The following is a 23,478-nucleotide window of genomic DNA, read 5'->3' as shown; positions in this document are numbered from 1 at the left end:
TATTGTGATTTTTTTTTTTTTTTTTACCAAAAAAAAGTAGCAGAAAACAAATTGGCCTAAAATGTTAAGTTTTGATTTTTACTTTTTTTTTTGAGAATTTTATATAAAAGAATATGAAAAATATATTTTTTTTTTTTTCAAAATTGTCGCTATTTTTTTGTTTATTGCGCAAAAAATCAAAATCGCACAGGTGATCAAATACCATGAAAAGAAAGCTCTATTTGTGGGGGAAAAAAAAGGACGTCAATTTCGTTTGGGTACAGCATCGTACGACCGCGATATTGTCCGTTAAATTTACGCAGTGCCGAATCGCAAAATAGGGCCTGGTCATTAAGCAGCAAAGTCCTCAGATCTGAAATTGGGTATTACAAGTGTGCGGCCGCAGGCCGGTATTTGTGGGAGGAGCTAGCGGGCTTTATAGCGCCGCCCCTCCCCTTGACCGGCCTGCTGCCTCGGATCGTCACTCGGCTTGGTCAGGTGTTCTGGGTGATCACCTGACGTCGGCCGAATACCGCCTCCTCGTGGACCGGACGTCCGGTCGGGTGCTGTACCAGGAAGCGCTGCGTGTGGCGCGGATCTCGGCTGTTCCTGAGCAACCTCGGACGGTGCTGTGTCTCACCCTCCGCTGCCATCCAGCCCAGCCTCTCTGCCGTGTCTACCAGCTTCGCCGCTGCTTCTCCTGCTGTTCAGTAGGGGATCAGGTACTTGTCATCATGGGGGGGGGAGGGGGGGAGGAGGCATCTTCCTGCACACACTGCCTGCCTCTGTGGGCCACGGCTATTTTTTCACACTCAGTCCTGCACACACTGCCTGCCTTCCAGAAGGCCACGGCTACCCCTGTACACAGGCTCATGCACACACTGCCTGCCTTCCAGAAAGGCCACGGCTACCCCCGTACACAGGCTCTTGCACACACTGCCTGCCTTTCTAGGCCACGGCTACCTGTTTTATGTTCTCCTGCTCTTATCGGCCTCTGTCAGGTTGGGTACATCATCCCTTGTTCCCCTGCTTGTCCCTGCTTGTCCATGGCTGCCTTGGTTGGGGGGGGGGTCGCCCGGCCTTTTCAGAGGGAGGGGGCGGGGGGGGTTTTGGTACCTAAGGGTTGGTGGGGGGGGTCTCTTTGCATTGTGGGTATGTGTGGTTTTTTCCATTCCGGGTACAGGTATGTATCTCTAGTGGGGGGTCACGCACCCCCCCCCCCCTTTTTTGACCGTTTGCCTTTTTTCCCTTCAGGTTCTCTCCATGTCTTTCAATGCCGGCACCAGGTACTACTTCAGGTTCAGGTTCCTTCATGTACCTCACGGCTCAGCTTATTTAATTTTCACAGACGCTTCTCTAGGCATCGCCCGTAGACACTTAAACCTGGTCTGTCACTTGGCCCCACACTCTTAGTCACCTTGTCTGGCTGCCCGGTGGCCACCCCCTTTTATGTACACTTCAGGCCCGTATACTCCTCATGTTATTCACCTGCGGTTGTTTTTGGGTTCCTGTGCTCCGTCACGGCTTCATCACCTCTGTGCACTTACCGCTCTTCATGTCGTCTGTCCTTCTCGTTACTCTGTTGTGGCTCTCCAGCTGTGTTGTTCTGTCATGTTTTGCCCCCTCCTCCCTGGTAGGGCTAGTCTACTGGCTGTTAGGGTTTCAGGTGCTGGCCCTAGTCCCCCCCCCCCTTCATAGCCGGTCCCGCGAGGCCAACCCCCCAATCTCGTCGGAGATTATTTCGCCCCACGGGCCAAACCAAAGCTAGCGCCTCGCTCCACCCTTCTCATGGGGTTTATAGTTAGGGCCTCACCTGTCACGGCCACACGTTTTGATTCTTTTACTGTCACCGAGAGGCCATCTTTCCCGCCACCACGTCAGTGGCTCACGCCCCTCGCCCAAATCATAGGTAGAGCCTCTCTCCGGCCGCTTGGCATCTAGCAGGGCCTCACCTGTCACGGGGTAGTTAAGTTTTTCGCCTCTGGGCTCTAGCTAGCCAGCCAGTGGTTCTCCTATACGTTTCGGTCGTTAATCGGTCTTGGGCGTTCTACTTTTTCTGTTTCCTTCTACAGCGGGCCTCAAGGAGCCACCCTGGAAGACGGATTTTCCTCCCCCTCCACGCCAGCCAGGATCGGCACCCCTGTCAGGTCCGGTACCCCCAGGGGTCGTCGGGTTCCTTCTCCGCTGGGCTCTTACGGGTCTTGGACTATTCCGAAGATCTTAGCGGTCCTACGCCAGAAGGGTATCTCGTTCCCGGCCACTGCAAGGAAAGCGGAGCTGTTCAGATTGATGATGGAACATCCAGAAGATCCGGGACTGGGCACCAGCTCTCAGGGCTGTTCGTCTGCCATACAAGGAACCCTGGACTCCATCCTATCTTCCCTACAGTCCATCGGCAATAGACTGACTAAGCTGGAGGACGCCAGTCCGGCTCAAGGGGGTCCCCCTCCTTCCTTGCCGGTCCCGACCCCAGTTCCCGCTAGTGATCAGGGTAGGCCCCCAGTTCCCATCTTGCCTTCTTCCACGGTTTCTCCTATTATCACCCCGGCCCACTTGGTCCCCGCGGCTCTCCGCAAGGATATCTTGGAGGGGAAGGATGTCAACCTATTGGCTCTCCTCATTGCCTCCCAGGACATGGTCGAAAGTAAGGTCTACAATTACGGTGATTTGTCCGTAGTCATGAAGGCCAGGGACCCCAGGCTTAATAAGAAGCTCACTATCCCCGAGTTTGTCCTGGCCTTCGGCATCTACAGGGACGTTTTGTGTTCCGTTTACCCGCAGCGACGGGAAGAGTTAGATCTTTACTTGCATAAGATAGTGGATTTAGGGCACAAATACGGGGGTTTTACCTTCTTCGACTTTCATAAGTCGGTCTCGGCCAAGGCGGCGGCAGCCTTGGCTCAATTCAATGTTCGTGTGGATTGGAGTCTACTGGATACCGAGCTCTTCTGCAGGCACTTCGCAGGCTTGGCACCTCCCTCCTGTGCCACATGCTCCTCCACTTCACATTCTGCCAGCCTTTGCCCCATGGAGGCTGTATCCTCCCCGGCCGGGGTCCCAGGGGGGGGTGCTGGCAGGTCAGAGCAGCGTGGCCTTAGGGATAAGCTGGGTCGTCCCATAGTGTTCTTAGGTAAAGCCCAGGTTTGCAATAATTTCAATGGGGGGGCGTGCAGCTTCAGTGCTTGCAGGCTGCTCCATGTCTGCTCCATCTGTTTCAGGGCTCACACGAAATCCATGTGTCCATCCAAGATGTACCCTAAGCAATGACTAACCGGGGTCAAGGTCGAGGTGCTGGAGTTTTACCTGCAGGCTCATCCGTCTCCACACCTGGTGGAGTATCTGATTCAGGGGTTCTTGGGTGGGTTCCACACGGGGCTGGTGTCTCTTCCCACGGGGACTCTGGAATGTCCCAATTTACTGTCGGCCACGGAGGACCCGGAGTCGGTAGATCTTCTACTTGAGAAGGAAGTGCAGGAGGGGTTCATGTTAGGCCCCTTCCCGGCCCCCCCCTTCTCCTCTTGGCGTACCAACCCGATCGGTATTGCCACGAGCAAATTCACCAATAAAAAACGCTTGATTATCGACATGTCGGCTCCTCATTCTTCCACCAACCCCAGCCTTAATTCCCTTATTCCTTCGGCCGAGTTCTCACTCCACTATGCTACCGTGGACAATGCCATCCAGGCCATTTTAGGGGCTGGCAGGGCTGCCTGGCTCAGTAAAACGGATATTGCCAATGCCTTCAAGCTGCTGCCTATTCACCCCTCCTTATGGCACATCCACGGTGTTAAGTGGAGGGAGAAATATTATTTCGCTTCCAGGCTGACTTTTGGGTCTAAAAGCAGCCCCAAGATTTTTGATACCTTTGCTGAGACGCTCTGCTGGCTCCTTCTGAATGTCTCCAGGTGCCCCTCGGTGTTGCACTACCTTGATGATTTTTTGTTGGTCGAGGATAGCAACTGCACGCCGGTCAGTCTAAATAGTACCTTGGCCTTATTTTCCACCTTAGGGGTTCCCCTGTCACCAGGCAAAACGGTCGGCCCGGTCACCAGGCTGGATTTCTTGGGGATTACCCTGGATTCTGTCTCCATGCAGTCCAGCCTCCCTGTGGACAAACTTGAACGTATTCGTGGGGTGGTAGGCAGGTTCCTGGAACTAGGGACTTTCTCCAGGAAGGAGTTGCAGTCCTTGATCGGGTCATTAAATTTTGCCATGCGTATCATCCCCCAGGGCAGGTCCTTTATCTCTCGGTTGCTGCGGCTGTTGCCAGGTCTTCCGGAGGGTGTCATCTCCCACCTGGATCCCCCTGCCAGGGCGGACCTAGGTATGTGGGTTGAGTTCCTGGAAAGCTGGAACGGTATCTCCATGTTCATCCCGCCCATCTCTGCCCAGTCCCCTGTGTTCTGGACGGATGCGGCCGCCAGTACCGGGTTCGCAGCCATCTTCGGGGACTCATGGTTCAGGGATAGTTGGCCGGCTGAGTCTCTAGCCTTACCTGCTTTCCGGGAGACCTCAGCGCTGTTCGAATTATACCCTATTGTGGCAGCTGCTGTCACCTGGGGTAGGTACTGGTCAGGGAAGGCAGTCAAATGTTTCAGTGATAACATGGCTGCTTGTGATATCATCAACAAAGGCCGTTCATCGTCCCTGACTATTATGAGGCTGGTCCGCAGGCTGACCTTGGTAGCTGCCACTTACCAGTTTTTTCTTTTCTGTGAGCACATTCCGGGTCATACCAACTTAGCCGCTGACGCTCTTTCCCGCTCCAAATTGCAGGTTTTCTTCACTCTCCACCCGACGGCCGACAGATGTCCCACGCGGACCCCGGAGTTCAAGGATCTGCTCCTGGACTAGCCCGCATCATGGCGCATGGACGGGAGTTGGCCCGCATGGCTCTGTCATCCAACACCAGGAAGGCTTATGACCGAGCCTTGGCCATCTTCCAAAGGTTTTTAGTGGAATTTGGGTTGGATGACCAGTCAGTGCAGACCATGGTCGCCTTCGCTGCTTTTTGCCACCTCCAACTCAAGCTATCTGTCAGTACTATTAAACTATATCTGGCGGGTGTTCAACACCACATTCTGACGCACCATCCAAACTCCTTGCCTTTCCTCCGGGCGTATCCTCTGAAGAGCCTCCTGAAGGGCATTGGCAGGTTGGATCACCATTCCCCCATCAGGCGGCTGCCGATAGATGGAGAGAAATTCAGGGCCCTCTCCAACTTACTGGACACGTCGCCCTTTGAGCCATACACGAATGCTGTGGTCAAAGCGGCAATGTATCTGGCTTTCTACGGTTTTCTCAGACCCGGGGAGTTTTCGGTAGCTTCCGCAGCTGAGGGGCGTTTGTGTCTCCTCAAGCGAGATCTCGTCAAATGGGGGGATCATTATGTTTTGACTCTGCAGAGCACCAAGACCAGGCAGGTGGGCCACCCCGTTACCATCCCGTTTTACCCGTCTGGGAATCTTTGGTGCCCGGTCAGAGTGTTGGATATTTTCGTGGCTCAGACCCTGAGCAGTCCCAGCCATGCACCGCTCTTTGCGCTCCTGGACGTTCCCCTCACTACGTCCAAATTCATTTTTTACATACGCTCTCTTTGCATCAGACTGGGGTGGGACCCGGCAGCGCACTCTGGCCATTCCTTCCGGATAGGAGCGGCTACGGCTGCTTCAGGGAATAATACGCCAGGCCATATCATTAAAAGGCTTGGTAGGTGGGAGTCGGACGCGTTCCAAGTGTATATACCGCACCCAGAGAAGGAATTGAGATTGGCTTTTCGCAAGCTTGTGTCCTAGATATTTTGAATAAAGTGTGTTGTTTTGCTTACTCTTTTGCCCTCTTTATTTACAGGCTACCCCCCTTACGTCGGTTCAGGCACACCACACCGACTGTCCTTACCAGGGGGTGACGTCTTTTAGTATTGACCACAAGTGTGCGGCCGCAGGCCGGTATTTGTGGGAGGAGCTAGCGGGCTTTATAGCGCCGCCCCTCCCCTTGACCGGCCTGCTGCCTCGGATCGTCACCCCACCCTCCTTCACCCTTTTTTCTCTACCTCTTTCCCTTGGGGGTGCCCTCTTTATTTACAGGCTACCCCCCTTACGTCGGTTCAGGCACACCACACCGACTGTCCTTACCAGGGGGTGACGTCTTTTAGTATTGACCACAAGTATTGATTCCTAGTTAACATTTCCACTATTCCGCCCTTTGCATTCTTCCTGTAGAAACAAAAGAAAAAAAATGTAATGAACTGAAAAATGTATGCACATAAATACTGCATTATAAGGTATAGTGATTGGGCAGGCACTGGTCAGGGGTATTATCAGTGATGAGGTCAGTAAAAGACTATTTGCGACTGGCAAGCTGCGTTCTCCCTGGCAGGATACTGGAGATGGAGAAGTATAGTATGTAGGGGATCCTAGACAGGGAGGCAAAAGTCAGTAGAAGGGTAATGCTGCTAAGAGAGGAGACAAGAAATACAGAGTGAAATACTGAAGGCAGGGGTGGGTTTTTTTTTTTTTTTTAAATATATGGAAAGCTGTGCACCATTGTAAACTTACAAACATCATGGTCTCCATTGGCAGCACCCACATAGTGCCATATATATCAGCTATTATTTTTGAGTAAGCTTTCCTGGAGGCCACCACAATTTGCTGCACACCTTAAATATGTATACACCCTAAACAGCACAACTGCAAAATCAGTTTAAAACCAACTACAAATATGCAAAATGGGAGATGCATTTAATAGAATACAGAAATTACCCCAACACTCGGCTCTTGTAGATGGCAACATATTCCTAATATCTGTTTCTAATATTTCAATAAAAATACAGTTTTCACTGTTTGAGAATTCATGAGAAAGTCATTGCCAAGGTTTTCATTTCAGTTTATTTTTTAGGTTCACAGGGCTAAGTGCTTTGGAATGTTTCTATTTTATAATTCCTTGCCCCTACCATTTCACACCTTTTAGTTGTCTTTACTTTGAATAGACACATGCTGTTTTGTCTTTTTGTGATGTTGGCTAAAGCAAGATGTCCCACAAACATGCATGAAACATTTTGTTTGCATATATAAATGGGCAAAAATACCGATTACAGATATAATCAGCAGCTACTAAACGGGTTTGGCTTCAATGGTTATTAGGTTACTAGATATTCTTCACACACTTTGCCATTACGAAGCTTACCTGCTTCAGCCAAGTCTTTAATAAATGCAAAAACGGTGCACTGTTCCTTTTAAATCTTAATAAAATGGTGTAAATAACTATAAAAATATTTAAAACCATGCAAAGAAAGTGCAAGTGCTAATGTGCTGTGCAAATATATATGACAAAAAGATCCAAATTAATATACAAACAATATCTCAATCAAGCATATGTGGTTATATTCAAATGAAGCCTATCATGATTAAACACCATATTAAAACATGCTACCAAGTGGAGAAATGGCCTCCTACCAAACTGAATCGATCTCCATTACGAGATCAAACACAGCCTGCAATCAATCTCCACGGCAAATGCTTCCCAGTGATTGTGTCTTCACGGCCCTCTCACTGCAGCGTAACCCATTCTTTGGGTAAGATTCGCTCACCACAGGAGCATGTTTGTAATATGAACAGAGAGAAAGAAGCCTCATAGCGTAAATCAGCTTGACCAATTTATTAGATAAAAAGAATTGCACTTACATAGAGGCATAGAAACACGAGCAGTAATGAAAGTCAGCCGCAGTGTCACCTTTCCTGCCAGCCCGAATGGCGTCACACGTGCACTCCACTTGATGCGTTTCCCAAAAAAATGGCATCTCCTGGCATTGGAGGATCCATCCCAGTTGTAGCAATTCATGACATCACTTGGGTCTAGCGCAAAAATATTTTTGTTTTATTATACAAGTCTATAATTAGACTTTAACTAGCTTTATTAATTTTTATGACTTGAAGATCATTAACATTAAAAAGTGATTTGTGCAGAAATCAGGAACTGTTTTTTGAGATTGAGAATATTTTAAAGTTGTCAAATTGAATGCCACTACATTATAAAGAGCATACAGGTAAGATTCAATATGAACAATATTATAATATATAATTACAGTCTACATGCATTTTTATTCAGGGGCAAGCACTGGGACAGTGCCAAAGAGGAACATATGGAGGTGGACATCACTAATATGGATTAAAAGCCGTAGAGTATAATGTATTGCCAGGAAACTGCTATAAGAAAAATGCACACGCACACACATACACACACACACGGTAAATCTATTTCTAGAGGTGCTATTGACATTCAATTTTCATCACTTGTCAGTAACAACCCATGCAATCCATACATACAAAGAGACTAAAACAAATAAGTTCAAAAATTAAGTTATGTGTAATAAAATGGAATGACACAGGAAAAAATATTGAACACGCTAACTGAAATGTATTTAATACTTGTACAAAATCTTTTGTTGGTAATGACAGCTTCAGTCACAAAAAAAGTGCATTTAAATTATAGTGCATGAATAAATATCGGAAAACTGTGTAAAAATAATCTATATATAATTTACATGAGTCCATCTTTTCTTTAAAATATATATACAGTCCATTTTTAAATGATTCAATGTTCGTGAAAAAAAGTGCAGTTCCATACACCATAAACTCTTCAGTAATTGCCTCTGATCACCACAGTTCCCTTGACCCCACCTATGGGTGTCTTCTCACCTGCTTGAATGGACCTCACTATTTAAAGGAGGTCTATATGCGCTTTGCAGTGTTATAAGTGGCGTGGCTGTCCACTCCAAATCCGTAGCTCTCATCGTGATGTCGGTTATAAAGGGGGCAAGAGGAAAGAACCATAGTGCAAATTGCTAATAAAAAGTATTATAGAAATCCACTCACATTTCAGAAGGAAAAAAACGTTTCACAATACAATCCTCGGCATACACAGCTCCACCTAGTCCCACCCAGTCCCAAAGGTTCAGGCTAGTAGACTGCATCACATAGCTAAATTTTAAATGAAGCATAGAAAAACAAAAAAAATAACGAAAAATATATATTACATTTTTATCTTTCTATGCTTCATTTAGAAACGATGTGAGGTATATATGGAGTACATGGGGCTATACACTATTTAATATGTAACCACTAGATGGAACTAGTACACACATTATATATACAGAGCATGTGATAGAGGAACATATCGTTACAGACACTGCGTTTTAGATATTAGCAGTAAGGTTATCAGCTTCTAGGATATTAAATATAGGTATATGGTCTGCCCGGATAGCTTGTATCTAGTTTAATAAGACCTGTGAGGCTCCGGTATCATGGCCGCAGCTGTTTGGCAGTGACAATGGGAACTGGGCTGCATAAAAACAGGAAGCGTGATGCAGTCCACTATAGCCTGAACCTTTGAGAAAGCCCATTGGGCGCTACACAGGAGGTGGGCGGTGATGTAACTACGCTGGGACTAGGTGGAGCTGTGTATGCTGAGGATTGTATTGTGAAATGCCTGTTTTTTTACTTCTGAAATGTGAGTGGATTTTTATATGAAATAAATACTTTAGTAGCAACTTGAACTATTGTTCTTTCCTCTTGCCTCCTATATGATTAACACGGGAGCGGTGACACTTATAACATTGCAAAGCGCATATAGACCTCTTTTAATTAGTGACGTCCATTCAAGCAGTTGAGAAGGCACCCATAGGTTGGCTGAAGGGCACTGTGGTGATCAGAGGCATTTACTGAAGAGTTTCTGGTGTATGGGACTGCACTTTTTTCACAGACATTGAATCATTTATTAATGAACTGTATATATATTTAAAAGAAAAGATGGACTCATGTATATTTTTTATATATAGATGATTTTTACACTGTTTTCATATTTATATATGCACTTTATTGAAGGAGAGCGCTGCACTTTTTTGTGACCATACATATTTCTTGCATTTTGTACAAGTAGTTGGATGCATGGTGGTGCTAGCTGCTTCCTATAGTATATAGAGTTGAGTAATAGGTGGTTTATACACAGGGATAGCGCAGAAAGTTTTCTCACATTTATATAATGACAGCTTCAGGACGCCTCCTGTATGGAGAAACTAGTCGCATGCACTTCAAATCTTGAAGGTTTCGTGGGCCTCTTCTATGAACTCTTAAACTTTAGTTCTTTCCATAGATTTTCTATTGGATTCAAGTCAGGTGATTGGCTGGGCCATTCTAGCAGCTTTATTTTGTTTCTTTGAAACAAGAGGTTCCTTGGCTGGTTGGGGATCATGGTCTTGCTGAAATTCCCACCATCGTTTTATCTTCATCATACTGGTCGATAGCAGCAGATTTTTATCAAAGATTTCCTGATACATTTTTTTTCACCCTCATTTTAATAAAATGAAGTTTGCCAGTACCATATGCTGAAAAACAGCCTCACACCATGATGTTCCCACTTCCAAACTTCACTGTTCGTATGGTGTTGTTAGGCTGACGTGCAGTGCTATTTGGCCTCCAAACATGGTGTATATTATGGCATCCAAAGAGTTAAATTTTGGTCTCATCTGACCAGACTATATTCTTCCAGTATTTCGCAGGCTTGTCTAAATGTTGTGTAGCAAACCTTAAATGAGCTTCAACATGCTTTTTCTTCAGCAATGGAGTCTTGCATGGTGAGCATGCATACAGGCCATGGAGGTTGAGTGCATTACTTATTGTTTTTCTTTGAAACAATTGTACCTGCTAATTGCAGGTCCTAGCTCTCCACAAGTGGTCTTTGGCTCTTGGACAACTCTTCTGATAAGTATTTTCACTCATCGGTCAGAAGTCTTGCGAGGAGCACCTGGTCGTGTTCGGTTTATGGTGAAATGATGTTCCTTCCACATTCAGATTATGGCCCCAACAGTGCTCACTGGAACATTCAGAAGTTTGGAAATCCTAGTGTAACCAATGCCATCAGTATGCTTTGCAAAAATAAGGCTATGGAGGTCTTTAGAGAGCTCTTTGCTTTTACCCATTATGAGATGTTTGTTTGACACCTTGTTAATGAGACATTATTATTTTTTTATAGGCCATCAGTTGCGAGTGAGCCGGTTCACACTGATCCGATGTGGGAAATCCTGCAATTCAGTGCCAGTTCCTGAATCGCACACTGATTCACACTGTGATCTGCAAACCCCTGGGGGTGTCAATGTAAAGTTAATGACACCCCCAGATCGGTTTTGCAGTGCCAACTGTGAAATGGTGCAGAAATAGGATAGCATAGTTGTGAACACACATTCAATCCAATTCTAGTGCGGACCAAAAGAAGGGTCCTGCACCATTTTGGTGCGAATGTGATGTGATTTTAGCTATACAGTTTGTATGGCTGAAATCGCACAAACATCTTATGTGATCTGCACAATAATGTGGTGCGAATCACAAGTGTAAACCCAGCCTGAAACAGCTGATATTACTTTGCACTGACAAGGGGCAGGATTGCTTTCTAATTACGGACAGATTTCAGCTGGTGTCTTGGCTTTCCATTACTTTTTTACACCTCCCTTTCTTCATGTGTTCAATACTTTTTTCCTGTGTCATTCCATTTTATTACACATAACTTAATTTCTGAACGTATTTGTTTTTGTTTCTATGTATGTATGGATTGCATGGTTTGTTACCGACGTGGTGAAAATGTTATGTCAATATATTTACCTAGAAAAATTGCAGCATGTTAAATACTTATTTTACCCGCTGTGTGTGTGTGTGTGTGTGTGTATATATATATATATATATATATATATATATATATTAGTATTTGTCAAATTTCCAAGGGTCAGAGAAAGAGGGCATTTTCATAGTATGATTTTATGCTGAGATGGTCATGTCCATTATATAATAACTATCAGTACCTGCTGAAGTTCAGTATGCACAAAATCCCAGAAACCTATCTCTTTTAGGATATTTAGTATCTTATTGCTATTGCTTAAATGATTCACTCACCTGATAACAGCCAGACAACAGATAGACCAAAAAGCAACCAAAAGTATTGCAGTTAAATTCCCAGAATAATAGATTAATAGATGAATCACTCCACCCACATCTAAGGCCCCTTTCACACGGTCTGACCGATCGGGTCTGCCTGTCTGTTTTTCAGGTGGACCCGATTGGGCCACCCATTGTCTTCTATGTGGAGGCGGATTTCTGTGAACATGTGTCCACTGACATCCGCCTGGCATCTGATCCGACAAGATCCGCTGAAAACAAGCTAGCTATTCTAGCTATTCAGGTCAGATCGGTTGAAAACAGACAGGCTATCCGTTTTCATCTGATCTCCCCATCTGACAGGTCTCTCCTCAGTAAGCGGAGACAGACCTGTCATCCGCCTGCTTAGCAGGGATCAATGGAGCGATCCCCACTGAACAAGCAGTCTGTCAAAACGAATCTGCCCCATGTGAAAGGGGCCTTAAACAACACAGATCTTGCACCCATGTAAATTAAATTACTGATAGGAAATACAGTGCCTTGCGAAAGTATTCGGCCCCCTTGAACTTTGCAACCTTTTGCCACATTTCAGGCTTCAAACATAAAGATATAAAACTGTAATTTTTTGTGAAGAATCAACAACAAGTGGGACACAATCATGAAGTGGAACGAAATTTATTGGATATTTCAAACTTTTTTAACAAATAAAAAACTGAAAGATTGGGTGTGCAAAATTATTCAGCCCCTTTACTTTCAGTGCAGCAAACTCTCTCCAGAAGTTCAGTGAGGATCTCTGAATGATCCAATGTTGACCTAAATGACTAATGATGATAAATAGAATCCACCTGTGTGTAAACAAGTCTCTGTATAAATGCACCTGCACTGTGATAGTCTCAGAGGTCTGTTTAAAGCGCAGAGAGCATCATGAAGAACAAGGAACACACCAGGCAGGTCAGAGATACTGTTGTGGAGAAGTTTAAAGCTGGATTTGGATACAAAAAGATTTCCCAAGCTTTAAACATCCCAAGGAGCACTGTGCAAGCGATAATATTGAAATGGAAGGAGTATCAGACCACTGTAAATCTATGAAGACCTGGCCGTCCCTCTAAACTTTCAGCTCAATAAATTTCGTTCCACTTCATGATTGTGTCCCACTTGTTGTTGATTCTTCACAAAAAAATTAGTTTTATATCTTTGTTTGAAGCCTGAAATGTGGCAAAAGGTCGCAAAGTTCAAGGGGGCCTAATACTTTCGCAAGGCACTGTACCTAGTAAGCTCAGAGCCAAACTGACCTCAAGCAACCAGTTAGGAAATCTCAAAGCTGTTCATATGGCACTCACCTCTTGGAGCCCCAAGAGTGATTGAGCTTTCTATTCATCCCTCCTTATAACTGGTCTGTTCCATCATGGCGGTGTTCGTAAGCCACAGCATGTGATGCTGTCATAGATCCTATCATATACAGTATCTCACAAAAGTGAGCACACCCCTCACATTTTTGTAAATGTTTTTTTATGTCTTTTCATATGACAACACTGAAGAAATGACACTTTGCTACAATGTAAAGTAGTGAGTGTACAGCTTGCATAACAGTGTAAATTTGCTGTCCCCTCAAAATAGCACACAGCCTTTAATGGCAACAAAAGTGAGCACACCCCTAAGTGAACATGCCCAAATTGGGCCCAAAGTGTTAATATTTTGTGTGGCCACCATTATTTTCCAGCACTGCCTTAACAATCTTAGGCATGGAGTTCACCAGAGCTTCACAGGTTGCCACTGGAGTCCTCTTCCACTCCTCCATGAGGACATCACAGAGCTGGTGGATGTTAGAAACCTTGCGCTCCTCCACCTTCCGTTTGAAGATGCCCCACAGATGCTCAATATGGTTTAGGCCTGTAGACATGCTTGGCAAAAAACAAAAAATGTGAGGGGTGTACTCACTTTTGTGAGATACTGTAGATCCTGTAGCATGAATACATAGAAACCAAAGCCATGTATGGGCACATACTATTATAATGAACGGCAGAGGATGCCATGGGGCAGCATCGTAGGGGTTCCTGTGCAAGTACAGAACTCATAAGGGACTGTGTCTGCACCCTAAAAGGAGCTTTAAAAGTTGGACACCTATAGAATTCGACCCCCATCCTCATATGAAACTCTTCATGTATGCGGTTTATAATGTAGTATGCTCTTCTAATATAGAATATCACCTAATTTTTACTACTGAGGAAGTGGAATTCTTTTTCTGGAAAATGTATCAAGTAGAGAGCTATTTTTTTCCACACACAAGTGGTGCTGCAACATTCAGTTAAAACAACCTACCACATATGCACTAGTTATAATAATAACATATTAGAAAGTTATTGAAAGGTGGGGGGAGAGGAGGTGCAGGAGTATGTTACATCCTAAATGAGTGTAACATGCTCCAAAAGTGAACTTAACCTTTAAATCAGAGCAACACTCTAAGCCAATTATTATTATACAGGATTGATTCAGCGCCAACAGTTTGCGCAGCGCTTTACAACATGAGGGCAGACAGTACAGTTACAATACAATTCAATACAGGAGAATTTAGAGGGCCATGCTCGTTAAAGTTTACAATCTAAGAAGGAGGGTTAAGTAAAACAAAAGGTAATAGCTGTGGGGGGATTAGCTGATAGAGAAAATGGTACGGTTGTTAGGTGTAGGTAGGATAGGCTTCTCTGAAGAGGAGGGTTTTCAGGGATCTGCTAAAAGCTAATAGAGTAGGAGGTAATCAAACGAATTGGAGCCTTCCATAGGATTCTAGAAAAATCCTGGCGGCGACCATGGGAGGAGATGGCGAGGGAGCTAAAGAGCAGGAGGTCTTGGGAGGAATGAAGAGAATGATTACGTTGGTATTTTGAGACTAGGCTAGTGATGTAGCTGGGGGCTAAATTGTGGATGGCTTTGTAGTTAGTATTTTGAATATAATTTGTTGGGTGAGCGGAAGCCAGGGGAGAGATTGATAGAGGAGTAGCTGACACTGAGCAATTGGTAAGGTGAATGAGGATGGCATCAGCATTCTGTGGAACCCTAGGGTTCCTCTAGATGTCACTGATTGACCTCCTATTTATTATTGGTGCCTGCATAGAGCCTAAGCCATTGGTCAAAGTGACACCAGAGATCTTTTTAGCTGTCTTTAAGGGTGGCATTTGGACCACCAAAAATGAGTGGAAGATGCGGCTCTTAAGGTCTCAAAAAGAATTTCTCATATTAAAAGGTGTTTATATTTTTGTTTATAAAAACAATAAAACCCTGTGCTATGGTGTATGTATCCTTATATCTGCCTGCTCTATGATTACCCTGTGAAGGGTAATCTAAATGTCAATACCACCAAATATGTGCGGCGCTGTTTTCACATATATAGTACTTTTAGCACTTTATTATACATGTGAAAATAGTGCTGCACATATTTGGTGGTATTGAGGTATATATGTTTGTCTACAGTTTAATAGTTCATTGACTGTGTATTGCAACATACAGCAATATATTACAGCAAATAAACTGGATAATGTTATCACAAATAATCCAGCTCGGGGCTATAGGAAAGCTTGTTAAAACCTCACTTTACACATTCTTCACTGACAGTTGAGCACCTGCAGCAAGTAAACTAGAATGAGAGCTTTATGCAGTAAAGGTGTCTCTCATTAAACACATGTAATGGGCTATACATCAAACCCAGATGGAAAAGACTGTTCTGTTCATACACTTTTTATCTAGAAATCCATGGGTGGAAGTTGGAGGGAAGTAAAGCAGTGCAGACACGTTCAATTGTTATTTTGTTCAACCACTGGGTTGAACAAAAAGAATAAACTGACAAATACTCACATTAAAACAAATTATGTGGATGCAGAGATCTCTCTGCATCCGCATGGACTCCCCAATGTCAGAATACACAAATCAGAGCTGCAGCAATTGGCTGAAAGCACTGATCAAATGCTGGTTTTCAAGCAGAACTGTTCAACAGAATCCAGGTGTTAGACCGGCTTCTGTTGAACAGTCGGCAATACACACTGACCTACATTTTCTGTTTTTTGCTGAACTGGACGATTTTTGGTCAGCGTATACCCTGCTTAAGTCAGGGTACACACTAACCTGCTGTTATTAGTGAGCTTCCTTTATATGACCTTGGTACACACAGGGCAGCACAGTGGTTAAGTGGTTAGCACTTTCACCTAGCAGCACTTGGGTTGTTGGTTTAAATCCCAACCATGGTGCAACCTGCCTGGAGTTTGCATGTTCTCCTTGTGCCTGCATGGGTTTCCCCTGGATATTCCAGTTTCCTCCCACACTCAAAAGACATGCTGGTAGGTTGTCTCTAGAATGTGTATGTATGAATGTGAGTAAAGCTGGATACATACTATACGACTTTTGTTGGTAGATTTCCATTAGATTTACCCTTAACTATGTAGTGCAAGGGCCTGCCTGATTGCATACAAATTGAAAGTGTTTAGGTCTGACCTCATATTATATGGTTTTGCTAAGTCTAAAGGAAAAAATCTAAAGAAAATTTGTATAGTGAGTATCCAGCTTTAGGGACCTTAGATTGTAAGCTCCTTGAGGGCAGGGACTGATGTCAATGTACAATATATGTGTAATGCGCTGCATAAATTGATGTCACTATATAAGTGCCTGAAATAATAATATCCTATAGGGGACCTTTACTGTACATTTATACATTGTTGCAGTGCAAGATGGAAATGGAGTGTTTTACAGGCAGTGTGAATGAGCCATTACATATAGCATTATAACAGACTTTAATTAAACCTTCTAAATTAATTTTTTAACAACCCCTCTTTTGTGCTCTCTCCTCATGTTGAAGGCCCTGATTTTGATTCCTGCCACAATGAAATCACTCTTCAGGTCCCCAGCCAAGCAGAGCTTCGACAGAAACTGTCCTCGCTATCCTCCACGTGCACTGATTCAGCCAGTCAGGAAAACAGTGAAGATGGAGAGGAGTCACCGGTTATCCAATCAGATGAGGAGGACGTCCATGTGGACTCTGTACTTCTAAATGTTAGCCATATTGTAAAAACCCATTCTGATGCCAGTGATGAAAGTGATTCGCACACAGCATGAAAAGCATCTCAGTGTTTTCTGGAAACAAAAGCTAGCCTATACTAATACATCCCTAAAGTCCAAACACCTGCTCACATACAGTTCAAAGGTTCCCTTTACTGATTTACACAAACGATTGTGTATTGGGGTCATTTTATGAGGATAAGAGTGTTTGAAATAAAGCTAGCTGTGTAGAAAGGAGGCGGCGGTGACAACTGAATCTCTCTAGGCAGGCAGATCTGTCTATGTACTGTTCCAGCAGTGCAGGTGTTTGCTTAGATTACAAGGGAAATGTTGTACTGCTGTCTACTGAAGGCTGAATTCAATACTTAGCAATATGGCCAAGTGCCATCGGGCGCAGAAATTGTGGATTTGCACAATTGGAAATGAATCCAAATATATAACTACAGTCAATAGATAATTATTTGTGACGCCGTATGTACTCAGATAGTGTTTCATTTACCTCGGAAGATAAACGTCTTCTGAGAGAGGGCACATGGGAATTCAGTTTTGTAATGAATATCAGGGATGTAAGCCTGAGGAAAATTTCCACTTCATTAAATCAGTATTAGATTTTTCCTGTGCCAATTACTGTGTACTTTTCCTTGATGAATAAAATTTCATACCACAAATCCTGGCCTATTCTATTCTAAATCGATCACAAATCAGAATCTACAGTGTGCTACCATCAGAGCACAAATCAGATGATGAAAGCTCAGCGGAAGTCTCACTCCTTTTTTTTTTATCTCTTTACTGTCCCTTGTACCCCCTCACCTTGTTGTATGTCACGGATTTTAACATAGAAATTAATTTGAATACTTTTTTCTTTACACAAATTTGTAAATAAGTGACAGCTCTGGTGTCTATTGGACTGCTGGCCATATTAAAATCCTTTGATTCCCACATTCATGGCAATCAAGCATAGATAGAGGAATGTAAGCTGCTGACTATTGTATTCTGCTGCTGAATACCAGTGTTTTCATCTGATAGGGTGCAATCACTGTTTGGCTGCTGAATACCAGTGTTTTCATCTGATAGGGTGCAATCACTGTTTGGCTGCTGAATACCAGTGTTTTCATCTGATAGGGTGCAATCACTGTTTGGCTGCTGAATACCAGTGTTTTCATCTGATCGGGTGCAATCACTGTTTGGCTGCTGAATACCAGTGTTTTCATCTGATGGGGTGCAATCACTGTTCGGCTGTTGAATACCAGTGTTTTCATCTGAGTGGGTGCAATCACTGTCTGGCTGCTGAATACCAGTGTTTTCATCTGATAGGGTGCAATCACTGTCTGGCTGCTGAATACCAGTGTTTTCATCTGATGGGGTGCAATCACTGTTTGGCTGTTGAATACCAGTGTTGTAATCTGATGGGGTGCAATTACTGTTCGGCTGAGTGTTTCAGACTAACTTCTTCTACAAAGGCTTCTGAAAAAATCTACTTTTGTTAAGTGGTATGTGACCCCAGAACCATCCACGGGTATTGGCTAAAATTCGGTTAGTGTATGGACAGCTTTACTATAGCGGTTAAAAAAACCTTTTCAGAACCCTGGAAACTGACGGTGAAAAATGTCCATTTTACAGCTTTTACATACCACGTTTTTGGAGTTTAGCAGCAGTTATGAGCGTTTGAGGTTAAAAGTGTTTTTTTAAAGATCCTCCCAAATGTCCACTAATGCATGAAAAATATTTAAAATTTTAACTATTTCAGCCATTCTGTGAGAAAAGAGAGCAGCAACAGCAGATGCACTTGTAGATAGCGGTCCTTTTTTTCTGTGTTTTCACTATGGAACCCATCATGAGCATGTATAAGTGCCGGTTCACATTTGTGCGATGCGGGAACGCTGCGAATATACAGCGTGTTCCTGCATCGCATCCGCACCCCTGGCAGTTCACACTGCCATATGTGATACACTGGGGGTGTCAATTAAAAGTTAACGACACCCCCAGATAAGATCGCATATCGCAGTGCGATCTGTAAGTTCGCACAGAATAGGATCGCGCTAGTGTGAATAACCATGCGATCCGATTCTGCTGCGGACCAAAAAAAGGGTCCTGTGTGTCTTTTAATGCGATTGCGGTGCGTATTCAGCTATACAAACTGTTTGGCTGAATTTGCACCGCACAGACATCGCATGTAATTTTAGGAGCAGTGCGCTCCGAATTACATGCGATCTCTGTCATCGCACTAATGTGAACCGGCACTAAGGAAATGCTCCTGATTTTGCTGAGGCTCCAAAGACGTGGAAAATTGCATGAGAGGATCAGAGTTCATCACTACTGGACTCATCCATTGACGCAGGCAACAGCATGTGCTGAAATTTGTGTTCTTTCAACATTTTTATATGGTCAAAAATTATCAGAATTTTTTTTCCCCTTTTAAAAACGCTTATAAACACAAACGCTCATAAACGCGGTTACAAGCATATGGCGTTTGAAATGCAGGTAAACTACAGGATTGAATGCAATTTTTCTGCTTTCCAAAAAAATTCCTGTAACCTCAACTGCCTCCAAACTACTGAGTGTACATGTACACATAAGATAACAGAGGAGAGTTCAGGGGCTGCTGAAAAAATGCCCAACTGCTCCTAAAATTCAGTTTAGCAGTTGTAGTGTACATGAAGCCTTATCATCCTGTTTGCAATATTCAATCTTTCTGCCAGGTTTTGGATACATGAACTGCCATACGTATGCATGTGAGTTAAGTTATCCAGGACCGGCCAATCAAGATGACCAAAGATCCTGAATGAAACTGGGTAGATGATGTCCGCTTCAGCGTGGGAGCTTGTGGATGTTGCATCACTGACGTGGAGGTGAGTATAGTTCTATTGAGTGTTTTCATTTGTGTTCAGAATTTCCAATATTAAGTGATATATTTATATATGGTTATCCATTTTGCCAAAATCTACTTATGAAACGCATATGCTTGAATGATTGTTTCTTGAAAAAATAATAAACACAAGTGGTTGTCTTTCTAACAAGTGAAAAAAAAAAACTCTGCTGAGCACAGATCATGAACAGGGGATTGGAGTAAAAAAAACTTTCATGCACATGATTAGATGTTTTAAAGACTGTGGGCTGCCATTGCTGACCCTTTTTTGAAGATGCGAACTGCCTAGCTGTGTGTGACTTTAATGCTTTTGAGCCACGGACAAAACAAGCATTTGGTCATGAAAAAAAAGTTAGATCTTATCTTTGTACTTCTGTTTCAGGTCACCAAACCGTAACAGCACAGGCTCCATAGAGCTGAAAGAGGAGTTCAAGGGAAATCAGCTATTTTGTGTTTTGCTGGTTCATCCCTGCTCAGCAATGACATGAGGAAAAGTCACATACAGTAATTAAAGGAGACCTGTCCTTAAAGCATGAGAGCGGCCATTATTTACCTCTATCTGAAAATACTATGTTTGGCAGTGACAATGATCATCTGCTTCAATTCTTTGCAGTCACTGACTTAGAACATGTAACAGTATTGCTGCACTAAAACACATAAAATACAATTAAAATGACTAAAAACGGAAAGCAGCCACACAAATCTGGAATAATATACAGATCCAAGCAAATAGTAATAGTAATGCAGCGCTAATCCTATTAATGAAGTCCCAGATAACAACTAAATAAAGCAGTCCTTCAGTGTCCACTTCAAAAAGAAGGTGTAGAAAGCCACAGGCCCAGAGAACCGCCACCAAGCACACTAATCACACCGCCTCTTACCAAATATGGATGACCCCCATTACAGAGATCTGGTATGGCCAAATGTTTAAGAGCAGAGAGCGATCCTCCTCCAGATGATACAGGGCTCACAGGTTCAACCGTATAGAGGCTCATAAAATAAAAAGCAAGACACTCCTCATAGCGCAGACTGCATATAACTTTTTAATTGCACGCATGGTTAAAAGCACTTACAGTATTGTAAAACATGATAAGCATCTTAGCTGGTGATAAGCGTTCCTCTCCGTGCAGCGATGTGTGTCGAAAACCGCCCAAAAAACAGCAGTTTTCGACACACAGCGCTGCACGGAGAGGAACGCTTATCACCAGCTAAGATGCTTATCATGTTTTACAATACTGTAAGTGCTTTTAACCATGCGTGCAATTAAAAAGTTATATGCAGTCTGCGCTATGAGGAGTGTCTTGCTTTTTATTTTATGAGCCTCTATACGGTTGAACCTGTGAGCCCTGTATCATCTGTAGGAGGATCGCTCTCTGCTCTTAAACATTTGGCCATACCAGATCTCTGTAATGGGGGTCATCCATATTTGGTAAGAGGCGGTGTGATTAGTGTGCTTGGTGGCGGTTCTCCGGGGCTGTGGCTTTCTACACTTTCTTTTTGAAGTGGACACTGAAGGACTGCTTTATTTAGTTGTTATCTGGGACTTCATTAATAGGATTAGCGCCGCATTACTATTACTACTGACTTAGAACAAGTGCAGAAAATTAATTAAAAATGCCTGACCTGAATACCTGATCTTGGCCAGTGACTCAGAATATACTGTAGTCAATAGGTCAGCATAACTGAGTAACTGGCATTTTCAGAAGGGCGTCAGTAATAAATTGACCCATGTTCGTCTTCCATGAAATATCTTATTATATAGAGAATGTATAGAACAGACCATATTAGTGTAAATAACCTTTCTCTTTTGTTCATTGATGGACACAGCTCTTCATCTTCTTGACTGTAGGGTTATACTTCCCCCTACAGGAGTAGGGGACTAGGCAGAGAAAAAGCTTGAACATGCCTATGGGGCAGTCCCTGGGAGTATACTCCCACTTCCAGATAGGTATTCTGTTTTTTTCTACCTAGTCAGGAGTAAGGACCTAGTTCCTTGCTGGGATATCAGGTCCTTGCAATTTTTTATTTTTACATGGAATATTTTCCTATTTTTATTATTTTTTTCCTGTGAGAGCTACAATCAAGTGCTGGACTGGGCAACTAACTGGATAATATAGATCTTTAGGGATGCCCCAGTTCGGCCAGCGAGCACACCCAGACCGCAACTTCGTGCTAGGTCAGCTGCGACATAGCCCCACTGGACGGCGGCTGACCTGCGAGTTAAAGGTCTCAGGAAGGCACATACAAACTGGCTTCGGCCTGAGTCGCAATGTCTCCTCCTTGGCCGACGGTACCCACATTACAATGGAGCGGTGTCCTGTCCGGAACCCACCCTGTTCCTGGTGTGGTAGGTAGCTGTCCCTCCCCACTACCCCCAGAGGGTTTTGGGGTGGACGTGGGCCCCTTCTGGGATGGTCAGACCTCCGGGTTCCCATGCTCCCCCCCCCAGCCCCTCTAAAATTTCGGTCACTCTAGGACTTTGTGCCCCCACACACCCCTCTCCCTTCCCTGGGTGAGGTTATGAGCTGGCTGTTGCCACCACATGCTCTGAAGGGGGGGTTGGTTGAAGTTGCTGATGACCGAATTTTTCAGGGGCGCAACGGGGGGGGGGGGTTGAGCAGGGTTCCCTGCCACCCTGGGGGTTGGTGACTAAGGCAGGGATGTCCTCTGGGCTACCTGCGGTGGTTGTTGGGCTGGGGGAGTGGATGTTTTAACATCCGCAGGTACATGCCTCACACGGCCTACTCTCTGAAAACTGTGAGGCGGCCCCTGTGAGGGTGGCTTATGCCACTGCCTCTTCTTTGGGCATCCGCCTTCCCCTCCGCTATCCCTGGGGGGTTGGCTCCGCTGGGGCTCGTGTCCTAGCGACTGGGTGCCTTTGAAATTTAGGCTGCGGCCTACTAGGCGTTGGCCTCAGTGTGTGTAGCTGAAGCCCCCACTCTTCTTTTGGGCACCTGCCAGGCTGAGGATCCATGCAATTGCGGCTGGGCCTCCACAAAAATTTCTTTGCTTTGCGGCCTGCTAGGCCATGTGGTCAGCTTGGCTCCTCCCTTGGAAGGGAAAGTGTTGTGGGGACACTTCATTTTTTTTAATGACAGCCTTGCCGCCATTATTGTGTGGGACGCCTGCCCTGTTTTAGGGAGGGTACCCTGCCTGCGATTCCGTGTCACGGCGGGCAGCCCTCTTTTAGGGGTCTATGTCTTATGTCCTCGATGGAGGGCAATTGGCCTGTGTCTCCTTTGCCAGATCGCAGTCGGCGGCCTCCCCTGATTATGTTTTTCGGGGTGAGCTTAGTGTATAGGGACCCCACTGGGTCTGCGTCCACGCACCCTGAGTGCTCAGGATGATTCCTCTGCTCCTCTAGCCACGCTTAAGTATGGGGTGGTGGATGCACTGTTTTTGTCAGTGCATGAAACTTTAAAAATGGAGGATGTGGCTAATGCCACATCGGAGGCACTTTTGCCACCCACAGGCCCTCCAAAGTGGCAAAGGTGTTCCTCTTTCTGTTTACCCTGACAACATTGTCACAAAACAGTGTGATTGTCCAAAACGCAGTGGTTGCTAAGCGTTTTTTGCTTGCGGTATTCTTATGAGGATATGTTACAGGTGGACTCCATCTGTAGTGGACTCGCCGGTTTCCAGCTCAAATTGAGCTACCTTCATTCTGGTTGA

General features: G+C 44.6%; 1 protein-coding gene across 1 annotated transcript in view; it reads left to right on the top strand.

The window, feature by feature from the left end:
- DTNBP1 (dystrobrevin binding protein 1) overlaps positions 1 to 17,608 on the top strand; it is a 154,606-nt gene extending 136,998 nt beyond the window's left edge. The window contains exon 4 of the mRNA XM_082258421.1: positions 16,741 to 17,608. Coding sequence (XP_082114547.1) covers positions 16,741 to 16,997 — 257 coding nt within the window. The 3' untranslated portion in view covers positions 16,998 to 17,608. The remainder of the gene's footprint in view (positions 1 to 16,740) is intronic.
- Positions 17,609 to 23,478: the final 5,870 nt, after the last annotated feature.

Source organism: Pelophylax lessonae, assembly GCF_965119305.1.
Source record: "Pelophylax lessonae genome assembly, chromosome: 5".
Lineage (NCBI taxonomy): Eukaryota > Metazoa > Chordata > Amphibia > Anura > Ranidae > Pelophylax > Pelophylax lessonae.
This window is presented reverse-complemented; position numbering and strand designations above follow the sequence as displayed.